General features: G+C 38.9%; 1 protein-coding gene across 7 annotated transcripts in view; it reads left to right on the forward strand.

The window, feature by feature from the left end:
* The first annotated feature begins 1,903 nt into the window (after nt 1-1,903).
* ABI1 (abl interactor 1) overlaps nt 1,904-22,439 on the forward strand; it is a 98,516-nt gene continuing 77,980 nt past the window's right edge. The window contains exon 1 of one of the 7 annotated variants that reach the window (XM_063303494.1): nt 1,904-2,150. In XM_063303494.1, the coding sequence (XP_063159564.1) occupies nt 2,034-2,150 (117 nt within the window). In that variant the 5' untranslated portion in view covers nt 1,904-2,033. Of the gene's footprint in view, nt 2,151-16,376; nt 16,426-22,439 lie in introns of those variants that run through there. The other 6 variants (XM_063303501.1, XM_063303495.1, XM_063303502.1 and 3 more) reach the window with 6 other exon arrangements.

The following is a 22,439-nucleotide window of genomic DNA, read 5'->3' on the forward strand; positions in this document are numbered from 1 at the left end:
AATGACTAAACCCATCAGGCTAGCTATTTGTCAAAACCCTTGCCAATCAGGACAGCTCTGGGGCTAGTAAATGGTTCTCCTGGTGTCTAGCCATGTTGAGAAGGTGGGGGACTGCCTTCCTCCCCTGCACGGGGAAAGAGAATCCTGGGACTGACAATGGGGACAGCAAAATCTATGCCAGTTTAGTGTTCTCTTAGATGGAGCCCCAGGGCTTACTATAAAGTTTTGATTCACACAATACACTGGAACAGAATGTGTTTGGGTTTAAGTTATAATGGTTTCTTAATCATGGTACAATTATTCAATTAACTCAATTCTTTGGGTTCACATTCACATCACGACAAACCTGCCACATGGTCTGAGTTAGCACAGTATGCTAGGCTAGAATTATACCAATTAATTTGTGGGTCAGTTGATGGGAGAACCCACCCTAAATCTGCATGGAGATTTGCAACCATAATTACTGGCAGGTTCACAAATCACACCTAGCCCAAAGTTCAGAGTTTATGGTTGGAGATGCTGTGGTCTATCAGGGTCCTGCAGGGATCCTCTAATGCAGGGTTTCTCAACCAGCATTCCGTGGAACCTTAGGGGTCTGTGAGAGGTCACTAGGGGTTCCCAGGGAGATCAAGATTTATTTTAAAAATTATTTCAAATCTGGGCAACTTCACATTAAAGAGGTAAGTTTCATTCTTTTAGTTTAAGAACACTCTTAATACATATATATAGGCCTACACATGAATATAATTTTTTAAGTTCTGGCCTATATTTGAGCTTGAATGTGCAGGAGTTCCCCAAGGCCTGAAACATATTTCAAGGGTTCCTCCAGAGTCAAAAAGTTGAGAAAGGCTGATCTAACGTGAACTCTATTACTGTTGTTGTTATTGTAATTATGGATCAGATCTTGTGATATTGCTAAGTCTCACAAGAACATGAAGCTTGAGTGATTTTATATATAAAAAATGGACCTTGGGGTCCTGTTTTCAAAAGCTCTGGATAATTAGATTGTGAGCCAGCATAAAGGAAGAAATTGGAAACTGCTGCACTATGCTCAAATTCGGCTTGCTGGGCTGGTGGATGCTTCACCACTTGCACTTAATTATAGCTGGGCAATATCTTTTTTTTCTGCTATGTCCTCATGACATCGCCTTCCTCTCATCCCCAGTCCATAAATGAAACAGCTGTAAGTCATTCTTAGCTATGCCAGTGTTATGTATCCCAACCCCAGGGCAGCCTTCTGTAAAATCTGTTCTGCTCTGTCACCTACCACCTTGGGGAGACTCAGGTGACTGTCAGTGATGAGGAAAAGAGGCATTACAATTCGGGCATTCTGCAACGGGACAGCAAATTACAGATTTTTTGCTTACTCAAAGATGGGTGGAGGCTCAACTGTGAGAAAAGGCCCTTAGTTTTGGCAGAGTCCAGAGACATAGTCCGTAACCGGTGTTTTATACTTCAGCAGGTGGGAGCACAGCCTTCGAAACTTACTCCACAAACGATGCTTAAACCGAGGCTATTCACCACCTGGGATCGCACTAGAAAGAAGCACCAGTCACAATCGACGATTTAAGCTACCGAAGCTCCACCCTTGCTCCTGTTCTCTAGCAAGCAGCATTCTCTGGAGGAGAATGCTCTTTTATTTTTTTTCAGAGGAAAAACAATGCATTAAAAAAATCAGGAGCAGCACTACACACCTCTACCCCGAGACGCATCTCGCCTTCGGCTCATCCCACAAGCGGAGCTAGGGCGAGCGCAGGAAGAGCGGAAGAAGCTGCCCAGGCGTGACTACATCTCCCGACGTACCGCGCGGTGCCTTTTCCGGCCGAAGCGGGAGGAGGAGGAGGGCTCCTGAGAGGAAGGAAGGCGGGCGGGCGAAGGGAAGGGAAGGGAAGGGGCGCGGGTGGGTGGGGAAAGCAGAGCCTCTGTGGCGAGAGCCAGGCGAGGAGGGCTCCCACAATAGCAGGCGGATCGTGAGCCGGTGGCTCTCCCGCGGTCTCTCGAATGCCGGAGGGAGCAATGCGGAAGGGTGGAAAATGGCAGAGCTGCAAATGTTACTAGAAGAGGAAATCCCTTCGGGCAAGCGGGCTTTGGTGGAGAGTTACCAGAACCTTACCAGGGTCGCCGACTACTGCGAAAACAACTACATCCAGGTAAGAGGCCGGGCAACGGCGGGGTCGCCTCCTTCCTCCCTTTAATGGGCTTCTGGGTGGGGAGCCGCTGCCCTCCGTCCTCACAGTTGCAGGAAGCGGGCATCGACCGTGGCACGGGGGGGAGGGCATGGTGTGGCCGGCAGGTTCCCCCCCCCCGCTCTTCCTTCGGGTTTTTGCCTAAAACTTTTAACCAAAGAGGGCTTTTCTCCACTTCCTCCTCCTCCTCCTGCGCCCCCGCAAGTCCAACTCCACCTCGGCCGCTCTGCTCTTTGGAAAGGAAGGGAAATGGGGGAGAGGAGTTGAGTTATTTCACCACTTCGGAGCCCAGGGTGTGCCTTCTGATAGGTGTTTACTGTGAGGCGGGCTCGGCGACTTCTGTGGGGTTGTGATTCGTTTGGATGGGGTGGGTGTCTAGATGATGAGCCGGTGTCTTCCAGCGATGTCTGGCGGCCACTGCCATCATTCTCAGCAGCCAGCTTGGGGAGGATGGTGGTTGTCTTCCAGCACAGCTGGTGGGCATCGGGAGAAGGTGGGTCCATCCAGAGGCAGAAATGGTTCACGGATTTAATAGGAGTGCTTGCTACTTTCCTCAGGCCAGTTTCCTCATTCTCTCAAGCCTTCTCATTAGTTTCTCTTTGCCCTCCTGGTTATATCTTCATGATCACATGTGTGGGTTGCAAAACACACATTAAAATAATACACATATGTGCATTAGGATTGCAGCTGGAAATAGAGGGTAATTGCATGGTCTTAAATGATGCTCACGGCCCAAATGGTGGCCAGATTTGTTCCTCCTGTTTTTCAAATATGTCAGTGGGGATGTGGTGAAAGGACTGTCATGTCACTGGTGAATAATCATTTGTCTTGCTAATCTGGCAGGCTGAATAAATCCTGAGAAGATAGGAACAGGAGCAAAATCCTTCTTGCACTTAGGCATGCTTGTGGGTGTACCTACTCTTATAAATAACTTAGGGTAATGTAATAATGTGAGTCAATTCTATATGGATATTTAATGTTTTGGTATGTAATTCTTACTGAGACTAAATGAATTACATTCCTGCATGATATTAAATTGTTGAAATAATTAGCTTGAAAAAGAAGTGAACTGCAGCTAAACAGCCAATCAAATAGAAAGCTATTTCAGTATCTCATGATGCTGTCCAAACAGGTAGACTTCATTAATCATTTTACAGCAATATTTCTAGATTCCATAGGAGAGGACCTAGTATGTCTGAATGCTGCAGTTATTTAAAAGAGAAATCTCTTCATTCTTAGTTCCAATCACTCTGTAATTTACCTCTTCGGTAATTTTTGCGAACTGTTCTTCAGCCTTTAAAAAAAATCATAAGGATATGTGTTATGGTTTTAAGATGAGATGCTTAATCTGAGGGGAACATCTCAGATGTTAAAATATAGGCCCATTTTGTACATTTCTGATGGAAGGCAGTATGTTTTGGAAAATAACAGCAACTTCATAATTCTGAATATATTTTTAGCCAGAGAAAAGTAGCATGGGACCTGTTGCATGCTTCTTTCTGTTCTTCATTACACTATTGATTCAAATATCTTTTTATCATGCTTATCATCCACATTAATTATGCTCTCTAATAATATTTACATAAAAGTTCTATAGTGCTTGAACTGCTCATTTTCCTCTGTTTTTCCAAATACTGTGTTATATTCTGGGAACAGGATGACTATCTCATTGTCTCTTGGATTGCTTTCAATTGATATGCTGTTCTAAATCTGTTTAACATTTTCATTGCTAGTTTAAGAGCTTGTGAAAGGCCTTTTATGTTTTAAACATTGATCTGCCCCAATTGCATTAAAAAGCATGACAAATGAATCCACTTTTTTGAAAAGCAAAAAGTTCCTGGATAAGCACAGAATCCTAAACCTGCTTCTTAGATATGCCCTTGGGATTGATAGATCTGTATTGCCTTTCTCTTCAGCCAACCTCACATACCAGTATGTGCTAAGTTAGATGAAAATTGTGGAGAGTAAGTAGAGACCATCAGCATAATTATATTTATTTATGTACCTTTGCAGGGCCAGAGAGTAGAAAAGGCTGCTCCTGAGATGGTTGGGTCAGACCTATGCTTAAATCAATGAGATTTAGTTTAATAATCTAATCCTTAATAATCTAAAGCAGAATGTGGGTTTGTTTATGTAATGGTTCCCTTCCTCTATGTATGACCTTATATACATATTTGGTATGTGTGTCTTCATCCTCTGGTGACAACAGGAAAAAAAAAGATAAAGGTTCTGGTGTGTTTGTATTACTACAGGGAAAATATATCTTAAAAATTGTATAATGTAATAACAGAAAGGGTTGACTGTGAATGGCTCTGCTTTGGACATGACACAGCAGATTTTTACATAAGTTTATTTTCATAAATGCCCTGGTAACATCCAAAGGGTGTTATATGTATAGGGACGCAGTGGCGCTGCGGGTTAAACCGCTGAGCTGCTGAGCTTGCCGATTGGTAGGTCGGCGGTTTGAATCCGCGTGACGGGGTGAGCTCCCGTTGCTAGTCCCAGCTCCTGCCAACCTAACGGTTCGAAAACATGCAAATGTGAGTAGATTAATAGGTACAGCTTCGGCGGGCAGGTAGCGGCATTCTGTGTAGTCATGCCGACCACATGACCACGGAACTGTCTACGGACAAATGCCGGCTCTTCGGCTTTGAAATGGAGATGAGCACCGCCCCCTAGAGTCGGACACGACTGGACTTAATGTCAAGGGAAACCTTTACCTTTACCTAACATCCAAAGGGGAATTTCTGTACAAAATATATGCAGGCTATATTTATTATAGTGTACATGATGTAAAACAAGGTAATGATCTTTAAGCGCAGTAGTAAGAATTAATTAAAATCTCAGCTCCAGTGTGATTTTGGTGGTCTCAGACTATTTCTCTACTTCAGTGCATGAGTATCATAGGGATAAACCTGATGATTTTGAAGGATTGGTGTAAAAATGTGGAGCCTTGATGAAAAATGTACTATAAATATTGTTAGAAATTGGAAAATGGGAAATTGGAAAATTTCCCTGATATAAATGAACAGGGCAGGTCAGAAAATAGGACAACTAGTCTGAGGTAGATGGAATTATTTCTGGGTGAATAAATGCAGATCCATTGTAATACAACATAATACTTAGTTGGTATTTCTGAAATGTTTTCAGGAAGAATTCGCAACGTATCACAACTTTTGGGCATTTCTAATAGCTGTTAGTTTGTGACATCTTGAAGTCTCCACCTTTTTTAGGTAAAGGTAGGTAAAGGTTTCCCTTGACGTAAAGTCCAGTCGTGTCCGACTCTAGGGGGCGGTGCTCATCTCCGTTTCAAAGCCTTGGAGCCGGCGTTGTCCATAGGACACTTCCGGGTCATGTGGCCAGCATGACTCACGGAACGCCGTTACCTTTTTTAAGGCTTCTGTAATTTCTAATAGGAAACATATTAATGTTACATTCCTGACTTTTGAACCTATTAGCACAATAAAAGCTAGAAGAAATCATACACACTATCTAATATGAAAAAAGTTTGAGAGAAAGCTACCCCTAGATGCTGAAAAGTATTTAGATTAGACATCAGTTGGAATATAAAGCTTGTCTTCAAGTAAATACAGAAATACTCTTTGAATTGCTAGCATGCTTATGTTGGTAATTTAGCATGAATTCATGTCTCAATTTTCTGGAAAAATTTTAAAATTTTTCTATTTTAACTTGACTTAAGATATAATTTAAGATGTATGGAAATCCTACAAGGATACTGAAACACTGATGATAGACCTGGTTATAAACTGCTCTTGCAAATGTGTTCAGATTTGTAGGAAATACCGTAGTATTTCACACTGTTCACAGTTGGGGACATAGCTTTCCCATAATTTTGTAAATCTGCATTGGTTTTGCCAAACTTAAAATAGAGCCTGAATATTGTTTTATAAAGAAATGTTGTTTTTCCTGTTCAAATTACATTGAAGTTTACCCAGGAATTTATTGAGAACACGTTCAACTGTGGATAATGCCAGCAGCTAGTATCTCAACTCCTTTCTATGTTTTTACAGTGATGAGGGTTAAAGTAATCGCTGCTGTGGAGTTTTCTTGCTCCACCCAAATAAAACTGCTGATACAAATGCTTCAAAAAAGGCGAGGTTACTTTTGGTTTTACTCATGGGAAATATGACAAATACAGTGGTGAGGTAAACTGCAGCATGTTTCAGCCTGTTAGTGTGTCTTGGTTTCTCCCCAAACTCATGCATTTGATATAATTTGTGGTGAACCTGTGTAGTATTGTATGCTGTTTTCGTGTGCTGTACTCTGATGTGGAATACATGTGCTGTATTCCAGTGTGGAACAGTTTGGCTTTTTTTTTTTTAAAGTAACAGTGCTTCAAGAGAATGTACCTGCCTGAAGAGGAAATGTGACTGCTAGCAGCTGGTGAATTGAAAAAAATCTTCGCCTGGGCTAAGCTGTACAAGAAATCAGTGGCATTTTTAGGGTAATACTTAATTTTGATGCTTTACAAGGGTTTAGTCTAACTCAGTATAAGGTGATAAATGAGTCGATAATACTGATTTGATTTTTCCTGTAAGGCAGAATTATCGTAGAAGCTGGAGGAAGCCATCTGTTCCACTGTCGGACTAATATAAAGATTGTGTTTCTAGGGGATTAATTTGGTGGTAGCGCCAATGTCTGTGGTGATGCTTTCCAGTATTAGAGAACATAACATGCAAGGCAGTAAGGGCTGTGTGAAGTGTGCATGCTGGGGCTTGGAAAGGGTTATAAAATTGCTGTTTGCATTAGTTTCAAAGGATGTTCCGTCCATTACAACAGTATCTGTGTCCTAATGTACATGTGCATCCCCATAGCAAATAGTAAAAACAAATTAAGAGGCAGGAGTACAGAAGTAATCTAAAGGAGATCCAAGGTCCTGGAATAAATGCCTTTAGAATGTTTATGAAAAATGTTTTGACTTTTGCTAGGTGTTACTTGATTATAATCAATTCACACATTAACACAGGTGTACAGCTTCACAGATTTATATATAAATGTAACAAACATGAGATTGTGTTTTGTAATAGTTAAATTGTTGGATATGGGATATGGAGATCTAGATCTGTCCTCAACCATTAAATTAATTGGGTGATCCAGACCAATAACATACTTATTTTACGTGGGTTGCCATTGTCTAAATAGTATCACAAACATATTGGTAGCAGTAAAGGACTGTTAAGATCTCTCTCTCCCTGATTTGTTTCTATGAGGTGTCTATGTCATTTTTGGAAGGAAGATAGGTAGGTTTTATATATACATATTGGCTTTTTTGTGGCTTTGTATCCAAGGCCGTCTTTCTTTGAAATGGGTTTTTTGTTTTGGATGGACAAATAAGTGGCTTGGCGTTATGTTTTGTACTCATGGAAGAGTTGTGCCATGGAAAGAGTATTGTTAAGAAGAATTAAGAGCTGTAGAGGGAGAAACTAGGGTTTGGCATAGTGTGAACATCAGTGCCTTCTTTATCTGCTCTTTTGTCTTGCATTTCTGGATTGGCAAGAGGCTTGGGCAGGGCACAGCACAAGGAATAAGCAAAGATTCAAGGTTTACAGTAAATGCAACAGAACAGGGTTAGTACAAGTCAGTATTTATTAACAAACTTCAAATAGTGTTTTCATTTGTGGGTTTGCCCCCTCCCCCAAAATGGTTGCCTGGGGTTGATTCAGATATTTTAACATACACGTCTTGAAATTCTGTATGAAAAAGATGCAATTGGTGGCAGAACCTGGCTGACCTTGGTTAATATGGAAAAAACTCAATAGGGTAAGGCCTGATTATTACTTGGAAGTGAGAGCACCAGGACTGTAGGATAGACTGGGAGTTTGAAAAATCCTGAAAAAGGCAACAAGAAAGCACTTCTGTATTTTGCCAAGAAAATTAAATTGACGTAACCTGTAACCCTCAGGAGTTGAACTCCTCCAAGGATTCTTTACTTTTGTCTTATGTGTGTATAAAGCGAGTCTGACGTTCAGCCTAACTAACCAAAAGAATTTTTCTGGCAGTTGGGTTTGCACTTTTGTAATAGTGATTCTGTATATTCCTCTGGAGAAGAAAATGCAGGGTGGGTTTAGTATCACTAAATCATAATGTACCTTGTTTGGTTTTAACGTAGCCTGTTATGTGAACCCAACTACTGTAGACAATGTTATTGTTTATCCAATGGTCTGTTAAATAAAACATGATTAAATCCTGGTGTAGTGCAATGTATAAACTTTGCCTCAGAATCTTGCATGCAAGCAGGAATAATTTTTTGGAACTGGAGCGGGTTTTCTCTTTCAACTAATCACAAATATTATCCACTTTGGTACCAAATTCTGAAAGATTCTTTTGACATCTCATGCTGAGTTCAGACAGATGTGATTAAAATCAGCATGTAGGCTTATTTCTGAAAAGTCTAAATTGAACATCTTGACCAAGGCTTCAAGATAGTAGTATCCTAAGTCCTTCAGATCCAATATGTACTGATTACCTGAAAAGGGAATGCTGGTAGAAGAGATTTGAAAGGTGCCAGAGGGATTCAAAGAAAGTACAGTTTTTGAGGAAATCAGGTGTATGTCAGCTATAGGACTCTATGGGGAACTGAATATAAATAAAAGGCAGCCAATGCAAATGCTCTAAGGATTTTTGGATCTCAGTAATAATGGGGAGTTTGTAGAGCTAAGTTACTGCAAATCTGTTGTAATTTCCAGAATCTTGTGAAAAACAGATAAAAACCTTGGGTTCTGGATTCCTGCTATAAATGAAGAAGTAGGCTTTTTATTTAAATTTTCTGCAGCACGCTGACCATCTTACTAATGCAGTGTATTTATAGTCATGCATTATTACTTGCCGGAAAAAAACCAATCAGGAATCATGGGCTCAGAAAGTCTTGACTCCCTAACTAGAGCTAACAAGGGGAGGCTTGCTGTGCATTTTCTAGCCCCTAATTTTTGCAGTTTGATAACTTGAAATGTAAATTAACCTTGGACCTAGTAGTGATTCTTCCCTCCAAATCACAATTTAACAACTGGAGGGGAGATGAATAATTTTTTGCTTTACAGTTGTGGGAAGGAATCTGTGGTTGGCTTCACATTCTGTGCTAAGTCATGGCTTGTTCTAACTACATTAGTTGAATAAACTACACAGTGGGTGAATAACAGTGGCCAGTTTCTCAGATGCTAAACCACACACCATTGCATAGCAGGGAAAAGGGCTAGTTTGACAGAGCACATTGAACTGGAAGCAATCAAAGGTCATCCTGGCTTAGCCTGACAGGTGAATGCTATCAGTGATGAGATTCAAATATTGTGTCAAGGCATGGTTTGCTTAACCACAGTTTATTGAATAAATCACAATGTTGCGCAAAATGTAAGCAATAACAATAATAGAATAACAAATGGATTATTATCTGCAGTAAGTTTATAAAATGTCATTTGTAATTTAATAATTTTAGAAGTACAGATTGAAGAAAGTACTTTCTATATTCCATGGTGGTCTGATGCATTGTTTGTTTTAATACTCTGCAGAATGCCTGAGGCAAACAAACTAATTAGATATTGTCTTTGATTGCAAATTCAGTTGGGATAGAATAACAAAATGGTTCTAATTGATAATCTGAAATGTGTTTCTTAAAATTACTTATTAAATTACTACTGGAGTCTTCCGATTAAGTAATATTGTTGATGGTAATTTTGTTACATTAAAAAGTATAATCCAGAAATAAATATGGGTTCATGAATAAAACAAAGATGTACTGTATGTTGGTTACAATAAATAAACGTTAGAACGTGGTTGTTGGAAATGTGTGATTTATCTGTTTTGGAAAAGGCAATGTTTTCTACTAATCAAATGATGGAGCAATGTGTGTTACTATAGCAAAGATTTTGTGATATCTTGTTTTATTTTGTTTATATTATAGTAGTGAATTCATTAGTAAATCAGTGACTGTTGGTAAGTATAAAATATAAGGTCATTTTTTTTCTTTCTTTCTTAGCCTATATCTTTAGCTTGTATTTTTAATTTAAAAAAAAACTTTTTCTTTAAGATTAGATTGTTTTGTTGATTGTGTATGTATAAGCTAACTACATAAATATTTAAAAATATATCATGGTCAGCATCTTCCTGTTTTATTAATTGCTTTAAAGTTACGTATTTTTTATTTTTTATTTTATCAAATTTCGTCATTGCCCATATCCCTCAAAAGAGGGACTCTGGTCAATTTACAATAAAGCTAAAAGTTAAAACACAATAAAAACAAGGTATCTTACATAAAAATATAAATATAAAATATAAAATAGCATCCAAGATAACCACATATTCTTAAAGTTTGTATCATATCAGTCCTGACCTAATTCTTGCCATTCTTTAAAAAAAAAACATTTATACCAAACTGTCTTGGATAATTATTAGAATGCACATCCTGTTTACAGCAATCAGTTGTAGGCATTTTATTCTGGGAGAGCATTTTTTTTTATTCTGCTCTTCAGCCAAAGTGTTTCCCAGAGTGGCTTGCATTCATTCAATCAATAAAGTAAGGCAGTATCTATGCACATACTTAAAAAATCTAAAATATGTGATGCAAAAAGAAAAAAATCAAAAGAAAGGAAACAAGCACATTAGGCCAATTTTTAAAATTAAAGGTTATGTAATTATACATCTGTGTATCTTCTTTGTTTTTGTAGCATATGATTAAACTGGCTAGTTCCTTGGAAATTTTTATATATTATATTCTAAATAGTGAAAGACTTTGTTCAAATGTAATACCCATTAATTGCCAAGGAAGTGTTCTGTAAACCTAGTAAATTTGCTTATTTTGCTCTGGTAGTGAAGTTGCCCTGTCTGAGTTTTATGACCTAATTTGCTTTTAAGCAATAGTAGCTAAAATACCTGTGAGGATAAAAGTATATGAAATAAGAATGTAAAATCAGAAATTCAATTTAATTCCATAACCCACTTGTTTTAAATAATCTTGCATGTGCATTCTGATTAAAGTGCAAGAAGCGTCTTGCTGGATTAGATCACGTAGCCTCATTGAGGCCAAATTGGATCTGTGAGTGAGCAGTATATAAGCTTAGAATTTTTGGTTCCCATGGCAATATTGCAAAAAACAACAACAACAACAACCCTACAAAGCCCTCTTAAACTGCCACCTGACAATGTAAAATTCAGAACTTTTCCATAACGGCACATTTCATTTGTATGCAAAGATTCCCTTTCCTTGGTCTGGTCTCCTTGGATTCAGTGCAGTAGCCTGGGAGGGGTTGTGGTGGTTTGGTGAGTGAAATACTTCCAAGGTATTAAATATTTAATACCATCTTCGTGCAGGAAATTTCCTACCAATGTACGAACTGATGTTTGTATTCAGCACATCTTCAGTCTTATATATCCTCCTCCTGGATCAATGCCTGCTTTGTCACCAGTTTGAAAGAGTAATTTATTAAGGGCACATCTGTCCCAGCTTATTTTTAAATGATCTGTGTGTGGAAAAACTAGAGTCATCTGTACCCCTTCTCTTATCTCTTGGCAGATAATTACTGTTTAGCTGGTGCGCTGGTATCTTTGGGAGGCTTTGTGCTGCTCCTGAATTACTGCCTTCTTCCTGTGTTATAGACATGTAAAATTTTCTGAAATTTTGAAGCAATTAGGGGGAAAAAATGGAAATTCGGGGAAATGGAAATAGGAGTTTTATCAACACCCAGATTCCCCCCCCCCCCGATAGAAAGTAGGGCTTTGGGTGATCTGCACTGGAATGGCAAAGTGTGATTTGGAAGGTGTGTGGGTGCATGCATACTGGCTGTCAGGAAGCTCTTCAGACATATATGCTTTTTCCTGGGACTGTCTAGCTCTCTGTACAGCACTTTATGTATTATGATTCCCCCCCTCCCATAAAAGTGGATTTGTTAAAATACCATATATACTTGCAGATAAACCAAGAATTTTAGGTGCCAAAATGCAGCCAAAAAATCGGGTTCAGCTTATCTGCGGATGGGCTTATCCCCGTGTATATATGGTAATACTTTTTAAAAGTACCTGTATTTCCTGTAGGTATTCGCATACAAGCCCATCCATGGATAAGCTGACCATTGAATTTTTTACCAAAATACCATGAAAAATGCGCACCCATGGATAAACCAACTCACATTTTTCATTGCGTTTTGTTTAAAAACTCAGGGCTGGCTTACCCACGGATGGGCTTATCCCCATGCATATACAGTAAATGAATGCCACTGTACTTCCAGTACAGTGAGGCCAACAGGTAAACAAGAAGTCAACTATTGACCTTTAGATGAGAAGTTAACAAGAGGACGAAAGACCATGAGCAAAAGAAGAGTGAATATTTCCTTCGGTTATGAAAGTTATAAGCATTTCCCCCCAGAAGGAAATGCATTCTTGTCCCTTTACTTAAGAGTTACATTTTGTAGTTAGTTCTTGGCATAGGAACTGTAGCGAGCTAATACTGTAACATAAAATTTGTGCTAGTACTGTACAATGTTTGTGAAGTTGTTTGGGGGAACAGTATATGAATATTTCTCTGAAATGCTGTATTTTAAAAATTTCATGGTTTTTTCATATTTTTCTGGAGGAAACTAAGGAGATTTGGGGAAATTGAAGGAAAAATGGGATATCTCTCCTCCACTTTTTTCTATTTTTCCCCCTGTAATTTCACATTTGTGGATGGGACTCAGTCCCCCCGCACAAGGAATATTGTGTTTGGTCTGCCTCCATGTGGAAGTGAAGCTAACACTCATTGCTGGCCTTCCAGAATCTACTTAAGGCCAAGCTTCTCCGGAGGGCTTTTGAAGAATGAATGATCACCATTGTACTTGTGAGCCTTTGAATCGCCATATTATGGTATTCTTCTTGATTATTTAAGTAATGTTATGTTTTTAGCTTACTTGTATTTATGATGTCAACTATCGGGAATTGTTTTCTGAGTCATACAGCATGGAAACATAATAAATAATTCCATTTTCAACCTTATATTGTGGCTTCTTGCTTTTATCTTCCCTGTCACTTTTATGCCTTTTCAAACAATAATTGAGGTACTAGGCAAAGATATTTCCATTTTTCCCAGACTTAAGTAATGGTAAACTTTTGAAAAGTATAATAGTTCTATTTTTAGTGTCTATTTGAAAGAAGTGTTGCTATGTTTTGAAGCTTTAAAAAAAATACTTGCATCTTGTTATTTATTCATTCAGCCATTATGGCAAGGTAAATATATGTGGAAGTTGCAGGATATAAATTATGTACATAAAATACATAATAAATCACATTATGTAAAATGCAGGTACACTGGCTACTGAAAGTTACCCAGGCTACCCGATTGGATTGATATAGTTTGGCTGACTGAACGTCTCCATCTATGATGCCAATATTACTACTAGAGCTTAGCAATACTGCAACGAAGGTATTTCTGTCAAGCCCAGCTTTTCATACTGCCATTCCAACGAAAATAGATTTTACTACTGTTTGTGCTTGTTTTATTGCGTAGACAAAACAGAACAACAGCTGGGAATCTATCCTGGAATATATTTGTTCAAACATAATGTTAAACTGCATTCCATTTTTTTCCCGAAAGATTCTGAAAGATTAAGAGAAAAGCACATACCCCCCAACTTTATCAAAAAGTGCCTGACTACTCAACCCACTACAACCCAACCAACAGAAACTATGAAAAGGATAACTCTGCCATACATCAGAAACTACTAACAGACTGTTACAACCACATGGCATCACTGCAGCACATAAACCTACTAAAACTGTTCAAAACATCCTAAGTAACCCAAAAGACCCAGTAGCCCAAGAAGAAAAAACAGGAGTTATCTACGACATACAGTGTAAGGACTGTAGCAGCCACCATGTAGGACAGACAGGCAGAAGACTAGCTGAGCGCATCTGTGAACACCAACTGGCAGTCAGAAGACACGATGAGAACTCCTTAATCTCACAACACATGGATAGACTCAACCATAGTTTCAACTGGGAAACTGTGAGCATCCTAAACCAAGCCAAATCCAAAAACACCAGAGAATCCCTGGAAGCTTGGCACTCAAAGCAGCCATCAACAGACACATAGAGGGAAACAACATTTACATACTATTCAAAAGGGACAGTAGAAAAGCCAAAAGACCAGAACGCTACCTCACCAGCAATCAACACCCAGATATGCAAAGATTAGCACTAGGATCTACACCAGATGAACAATCAAACATCACAATATACCCTAATCAAGGAACTATTAACTCAGGCAATCAACCAAGCAGCAAACAACAGCCCAATCAAAGAACTCCCAAGGAGAGGAGAACACCCCCACCAACACAAGCAGGGCAAGCCATGGTATATAAACTGAGAGCAAGGCCCACTCCCTCTTTGCACTGAAGATGTTGCCTAGTCTGGCAATGAAATGTCTGCAAGAAAACAAGGCTCAGAGAGCACCAAGGACTCCACAGTTCAACCCTGAGCTACAAATATTCGCTTTGATTAGAAAAGCACATGCCTTAATGCTTGAAGTCACATATAAGATTCCATGCGTATGCCAGCACTGATAGCTGTAATCTTTAGAGTTGCACATATTCGCGACGGTTCAACCTCTAAGCACAGACTACTATAGAAATTTTAAACCATCTAATACCATGGATAAATATGTTACATTAGATAGGTCTGTATATGTTATACTATTAAGATATTAAATGTAATACAACATTTTGTCACAGAAGATGAATTCTTACAAGGAATCATACAATTGAGCATGAACCGTTGATAATTAACTATAAAGTCAAAGTATGTGTGGGTGTATGCGTGTGTGTGTGCGCGCGAACCTGTAGATATATATGTGTGTGTGTGTGTATTGGCCAGCAGTTATTTATTGAGAAAACCACCATACTTATGCCTTCATTGGTAATCAGCAAAACAGGAGTGTTATCTTAATTACACAACCTTTGGTTTCTTAACACTAAACCTTTCCTCTAGTTGGTGAGCCTGCTGGGTTCTTATTCTAGGTGTGCACGGATCATGGTGGTAAAGGGGGCACTTGATGAGTGTATAGGCAGTGAGAACACAGAGGTGAGCAAGGTAGGAGTGGAGAAAGAATTTAAACAACCAGAACAGTCGGGCTGGGTAACATCCTTGGGGCAAATGTCTTTCTACAAATTAATATTGAAAGTGGGATATGCCTGCTATTCTGGGGTGCTTTTTAAATAAAATGCCTACAGTATAGTAACAAATTTATATCTCTTTAGTTCACAACTTGAACTTCTGTAAACTGTTAATAGAATCAAGAATTAAACTCTAGCAATAATGAACTTGGTTTGCATGTAATCAGTCATATAGTTGTTACTACTGTCCTTTGTTGACCAGCCTGAAAAAGACCGGGTACACCCTTCTAGGCTTACCAAAACTTCCAGTTCTGAGTGTTCTGTTGGTTTCATTTCATTTCATTTCACTTGACTTGACTTGACCTGATCTGATCTGATTTATTTAACAAATTCATATAGTCACCCATCTACCTCAGGAATTCTGGGCAGCAGACAGAAATAAAAATATACTAACTATACAGATCCATTAAAAAAGAACTTGGTCGAGACCTCTAAAAGTCACATTATCAGCTGATCAGACAAACCATATCCACACAAGAGCACCATCAAGCATTTAGTCCCAGTGCATAGGGAAAGAACCAGGTTTTCACATCCTTCCTTCACAGCCTTGATACTATGGTCACAATTTAAATTTTAATACCTAAAAACCGTGTGAAGCTGCACATTTTCCCTAAGTACAAAGATGAAAATCCATGTTTAATCACCCAGAAATGAATATTCAAAAATATGTAACTAAGGTAAAAATGGGAGGTCTTAATAAAGAATTTTGGGGAGATGATATAACTCAGCTTTCTTAATGCCTTCCAGATGATCCATACCCACATTGGCAGGGGATTATGAACTCCATAGGCCACATTAAGTTGAGGAAGTCTATTATAGCTGGCCCAAGCAGGTAATATAAAATAGCTAAGAAGTCTGCACTTACGAAAGTGTATTTCTCTATTATAGCTGCTTATGACTGGAATGAGAACACAATTCATGAATAAGAGACGTTTGAAAAGAAATTGGATTTTTTAAAGGATGGCTTCTCTTCCCAACCCGGTGACTCACACTTAGTCACTGATCTTACTCTTTACTCATCTGGAAATTAATTATAATACAAAAGATTATGCAGAAATGTTGGCAGGCTTTACTGGATGAATGGTACAGTAAGTGCATTTTGAACTTCGCTAGAATGTCCCTGTGCTCCTAAAGAATTGGCATACTCATCTTAGTTTCAGGTATGCGTTCAGCCTTAACTCTCAGATTTTAATGTGGCAATCGTATGATATTTCCCTGAAATTAACTTAATTGAATATAATGGAACTTACTTCTGAGTAAGTAATGGATAGGATTGCAAGGTAAATTTCTAAGCTAGCATTTACAAATCTGGCCTAAAATTAGTTGTTGGTTTCCTTGTGATAGTTCCATACTTTTGTATAGTCTGTTCTTCAAACTAAAATAATGTATAGAAATATATATATATATATTTTCATACCTCTAATTTCATATGACAGAATAGGTACTTGAGAAGTTGAGACTCTATATTGCCATAGACTTAATCACTTATAAAAATGTGTAATATAAGTAAGTGCATGCGTCAATCTTTTTGTCACCTGGCATGTATAGGAATAACTAGGCAGAGGCAAGCAGTTCAGATTACTACCATGCCTCCAGTGTGATGCGAAGTATATGTCCTGTTGGGCGAAGTGCTGCTTTCTCCAATATGATCCACCCAGATATATCGAGCTACAGTTCCCACAGTCTAGCAAGCGTAGTCAGCATGTTGGCTGGAGGTCTGGGAGCTACAGTCTACATACCATACTGGGATGACTGCATTAGTGACTCTAAAAGTCCTAATGTCAAATGAAGCCTTCAGACTGAATATTCTCCACGGTTTTCAGTTGCTGGTCAAAAATGTAGGCTAGCCTGGGAAGTTGAAAATCATCCCAGAAGGTAATGGCAAACTATTTCCATATTTTTACGAAGGAAATTACATGGACTTACCACCAGGAGTTGAGCTAAACTCAAAAGTCTGTACCTTTTAACTTACTAAAAGAAATCCACAATCTTCCTCACTGAATAATCTCCAGCTTTCTTCTGGGTCAATCTTAAATTTGAATCACCTTCTTCCCTTTTAATGGAGAGATGTAAACCCAGCCCAGGCAAATGGAAAATTTGTCTTTCCTGTTCATTATCCACAGCTGCCATATCAGTGGGCCATTGCTTTTGGGGGTGCTCGAGACAGCCTTGGAGACTTCTCTGCTCCAGAAGCAGTCAGAAGAACCTCAGGAGCAGATGTGTTGGCTACTCTAAAAAGCAGGGCTCAGCCTTGTGCCCAGCTCTTGCTGTTTCCAAATGTCAGTTGTCGACAGTATTTTTAACTCTGCAAAATATAAACTCTTGATGTGTTGCATATTAATAAAAAAAGTAGGATTAAGTAACAAACATTTTCTGCAGTCTTTCCTTGGAATTTCCCCCATCTCTGCATCTACAGAGAGCAGTTATTTATAGCCACACAAAAGCAACTTCTTTTCTGCACTTAGAAATGTGTTTCTCTAGAGTGAATGGATTCTTGAATATTCTTGAAGGATAGATACCGAGGCTCCCAAGAGTAATGAGACTGACTGAATTCAGAAAATGAGTTAAACTATGGATTATAATTGGATAAATTATAATTTGATGAGTTTATCTAACGCACTAAACCAAAAAACATAAGAGTTTTATTAGCTGGGTCCATACTGTGTTATTGTAGCAGTTTATGATTTAGTTCTCATAAATGCATAATATTTTGTTCTGGGTCTTTTAGCCCCATCTTTGTCTCACTGGGTGAAGGATTTTTAAAACAATATATTGCATTTTACTGGTAATATCTGTTTTACAGAAGAAAATGTTATAGTAATGTCAATATGGAAGTAAATCTTTTGGTCTTAGGGCCCATTAAGATTTTAATGACTGAGTAGTGGTGGTGGAAAGACAGTATAGAATAATGTGGACATCTCAATGGAGAGTGGATTGAATGGATGAAATAGCAAGCGGTAATTTATTTATTTATTTTATCAAATTTATTCACTGCCCATCTCACTATGCAAGTGACTCTGGGCTGCCCAGAGTAATCTATAATGATTAGGCGTGACAACAAATAACTGTTTGGAGTTACAGATTCAATGGCTGGTTTCAAATTCTGGCAGGTGAGGCCCAATACATCTGCAACACACCAGGTTGGGTGAAGACTAGCCTGGGCTCTCAGACTTTACAGTATTGTGACCCCTTACTTGGTGATTCCTAGTCAGGAGTACGTGGAATGGGGTGAGCCTTGTGGATCTGGACTAGAAGGCATTTACCTTGGACAATGTAGGGAAGAGGGGTGGGACTATGAGGCTTGCAGATGCAAAAACATCACTGAGAATTTGTTCCAGGCTTGGCTTGGACAAGCTTCGCATGCTGAAGCTCCCTCCAAATTGTTACCCCCTCGAATTTGCTGACATTTTGACAAGCCCTAGTTTGTGGCAAGAGCATACAATAGTTTTTGAGTGAAAGAAAGTAATTGAGGGAGAGAGCTAAGCTGTTCCTAGTTTCCTCTCAGGCTACTTATTCAACATGTTGTCCTATCTGTTGTGTTCTATTACTGTTATTGTAGTGCTTAAAATTTCTTATATGCAAACTTACGGTCAAAGAGACACACTGAATAGCGGAGAGATAAAAAAGTAAGTTCTGGGTATTCAGGTGCACATTCTTAAAGTAGCATAGCTGATCTTAGAGTGACTGGATGGAATAGCTATTGAAGAAGAAATTTCTGTGAGAAAAGCAACCAGATGGAAGTTCGTGAAGTGGAGTGGCCTTTCCTGTCTGTCTGCTTCCTCATAAGTTCACTCTCTATTTCATTGTTCTCTCCCCCCAAGTGACTGCTGTCCCAAACTCTTTGTTGTGGAATTTGAAGCTAGAGCTGCTAAGAAACAGTGTGTTTCACCATGCTTCAATACAGTATCTCCATGGCTACAACATGTGTTTTCTGAGCTCAGTTCAGAAAGCTACCCTTTATTGGTCAGCATTAAAATAGCCTTCCATGATCTGGTATTCTCCAGATGCTTTGGACTCAAAAACGTATTTGTATCTGAAAGGCACCAGGTAAGATTGCCTTGAATCTTCAGTGATCTGGGAATGGTGTTTCTACCATTCTTCAACAAACAATTGTTGGAAAAGATCTTCAGCAGAGACTGTTTGGAGCACTGTCACTTTGAAAATGATGCCCTCTCTGTTGTGAAACTCTCTGTGAGAAAACTTGAAAGTCACCAGCTGTTACTGTTTAGGGCATTCCCCATGGCTGGCTGGGGAATTCTGAGAGTTGAAGTCCACAGAGCTTGAAGTTGCCACGGTTGAGAAACATTAGTTTGGGGACTCGATTAAAATGTCATTTCCCCCTCCTAGCAGGAATATGAGGTATACATTTTGTTTAATAATTCCTGTTTTAACTGTAACTTTGTCATTGTCGGTATGCTTACACTGTGTGCACAATTATTAGGCAAGTGAGTATTTTGACTATATCATAATTTTTATGCATATTTTCCACCTCCAAGCTGTATAAACCTGAATGCTTATTGGATATAAGCATATCAGGTGATGTGTATTTGTGTAATGAGGGAGGGTGTGGCCTAAGGAGATCAACACCCTGTATCAAGGTGTGCATAATTATTAGGCAGCTTCTTTTCCTCAGGCAAAATGGGCCAAAAAAGAGATTTAACTGATTCTGAAAAGTCAAAAATTGTAAAAAGTCTTTCAGAGGGATGCAGCACTCTTGAAATTGCTAAGATATTGGGGCGTGACCACAGAACCATCAAACGTTTTGTTGCAAATAGTCAACAGGGTTTCCAGAAACGTGTTGAGAAAAAAAGACGCAAATTAACTGCCAAAGATTTGAGAAGAATCAAACGTGAAGCTACCAGGAATCTATTATCCTCCAGTGCTGTCATATTCCAGAACTGCAACCTATCTGGAGTGCCCAGGAGTATGAGGTGTTCAGTGCTCAGAAACATGGCCAAGGTAAGGAAGGCTGAAACTCGACCACCACTGAACAAGACACATAAGTTGAAACGGCAAGACTGGGCCAAGAAATATCTGAAGACAGATTTTTCAAAGGTTTTATGGACTGATGAGATGAGAGTGACTCTTGACGGACCAGATGGATGGGCCCATGGCTGGATCAGTAACGGGCACAGAGCTCCACTTTGACTCAGACGCCAGCAAGGTGGAGGTGGGGTACTGGTATGGGCTGGTATTATTAAAGATGGGCTAGTTGGACCTTTTCGGGCTGAAAATGGACTAAAAATCAACTCCCAAACCTACTGCCAGTTTTTAGAAGACACTTTTTTCAAGCAATGGTACAGGAAAAAGTCTGCATCTTTCAAGAAGACCATGATGTTTCTGCAGGACAATGCTCCATCGCATGCATCGAAGTACTCCACTGCGTGGCTAGCCAGTAAAGGCCTCAAAGATGAAAGAATAATGACATGGCCCCCTTCCTCACCTGACCTAAACCCTATTGAGAACTTGTGGGCCCTTCTCAAACGGGAGATTTACAGTGAAGGAAAACAGTACACCTCTCTGAACAGTGTCTGGGAGGCTGTGGCTGCTGCTGCACAAAAAGTTGATTGTCAACAGATCAAGAAACTGACAGACTCCATGAATGGAAGGCTTACTATTGTTGTTGCAAAGAAGGGTAGCTATATTGATCACTGATTTTTTTGTTTGAAATGTCAGAAATGTTTATTTGTAAATTTTGAGTTGTTTATTATTCTCACTTTAACATGACAATAAACGAGTGAGATGGGGGAATTTTCATTTTTCATTTAGTTGCATAATTCTGCACACTAATAGTTGCCCAATAATTGTGCACACATAGATATGCTCCTAAGAAAGCCAAAACCTCACTTTTACTTTCTTAAATATTCAGGTTTGAGGTTTATTAACATTTTGGATTGACCGAGAGCACTGTACTTGTTCAATAATGAAATTCATCCTCAAAAATACAACTTGCCTAATAATTGTGCACGCACTGTATATTTTGCTTTTTACCTCTGATATAGAGCTCTTAACATGAAAGGCAGGATAAAAATCTGAAGTAGGAATCAAGCACACTGAGTGCTTTACTGCCAGGAAAGATCTAGAGATACTTTGAAATACAGAGTAAAAAAAAGACAGTTTAGATGAAAGAAGACAAGGAGTGAGCAATTAACATTTTTGTATCATAACAGTGAGAGGTAATCTTGTGAGAGCACGTAGTTTTTGTAGAAATTCACACGCTGCATTATGTGGCTTGTTTAATTTTGGCTTAACCTGTTGTGTGAACCCACACATTTTGGGTTTTTGTAACCAAAATTCATGATTAATATTGTGCCAACCTAGGCAATTGTGGCTTATTCAATGAATGATTCAATAAACAATTTGTAAATCCAGCCCATTCTCATCATAGCATGAAAATAGTTGTGCTTTGTAAGGTTTTTGTTTTGCAGTTCGTTAAGAAAATGTTTTCTATAGGTGAGAAGAGATGTTACGTGGATCTCACAATTTCTTTTTGCTGCATTGTTGATTGTGACTAGAATTGGTAGTTGCTGATAACTGTGTGTTGGGGTTTTGTATTGGGCTAGATGTTAACTGGACATTTCTGTTCCTCTTCTGCTTTGAGAACTAATTTTAATCCTTGGGTTAATATCAATTAAACCAATATGGTTAAACCAACTGATGGCAATGCTAGTGGGCAAAAGCTCTTTTTTTCCCCTTGACATAAATGTGTTGTTGCCAGGTAGGTTGTGAAAGCATCTGTTCTGAGCATACACTAACCTGTCATGGTTTTCAAACAAGCATAATTGCATTTTAGTTTTTAAAGTCCTGCAGTTGTTGAAGCTGGCAAATGAATGATAAATCTCTGCGGTATATTCACACTCATTGTGATATACTGGTCTTGGATGGTTCTTGTGTACTAAAGGGGGACATAACTGTCTTCATATAACTTCAGTGTGTTTTCCTTTTATCTATTCTCCTTGGCATTGTGAGCATGGCAGAATCCTAGATCTTTTGAGCACAAATTCTGTTAACTTAAAAACAGGTTAGCTGTACTGGGCAGTTAGAAGAAATTCTGAAATAGTAATAGGTGATACCTTTGCTTAGGACCAGTTAAAAAGTAGGG

The sequence above is a fragment of the Candoia aspera genome, chromosome 4, assembly GCF_035149785.1.
Source record: "Candoia aspera isolate rCanAsp1 chromosome 4, rCanAsp1.hap2, whole genome shotgun sequence".
NCBI lineage: Eukaryota > Metazoa > Chordata > Lepidosauria > Squamata > Boidae > Candoia > Candoia aspera.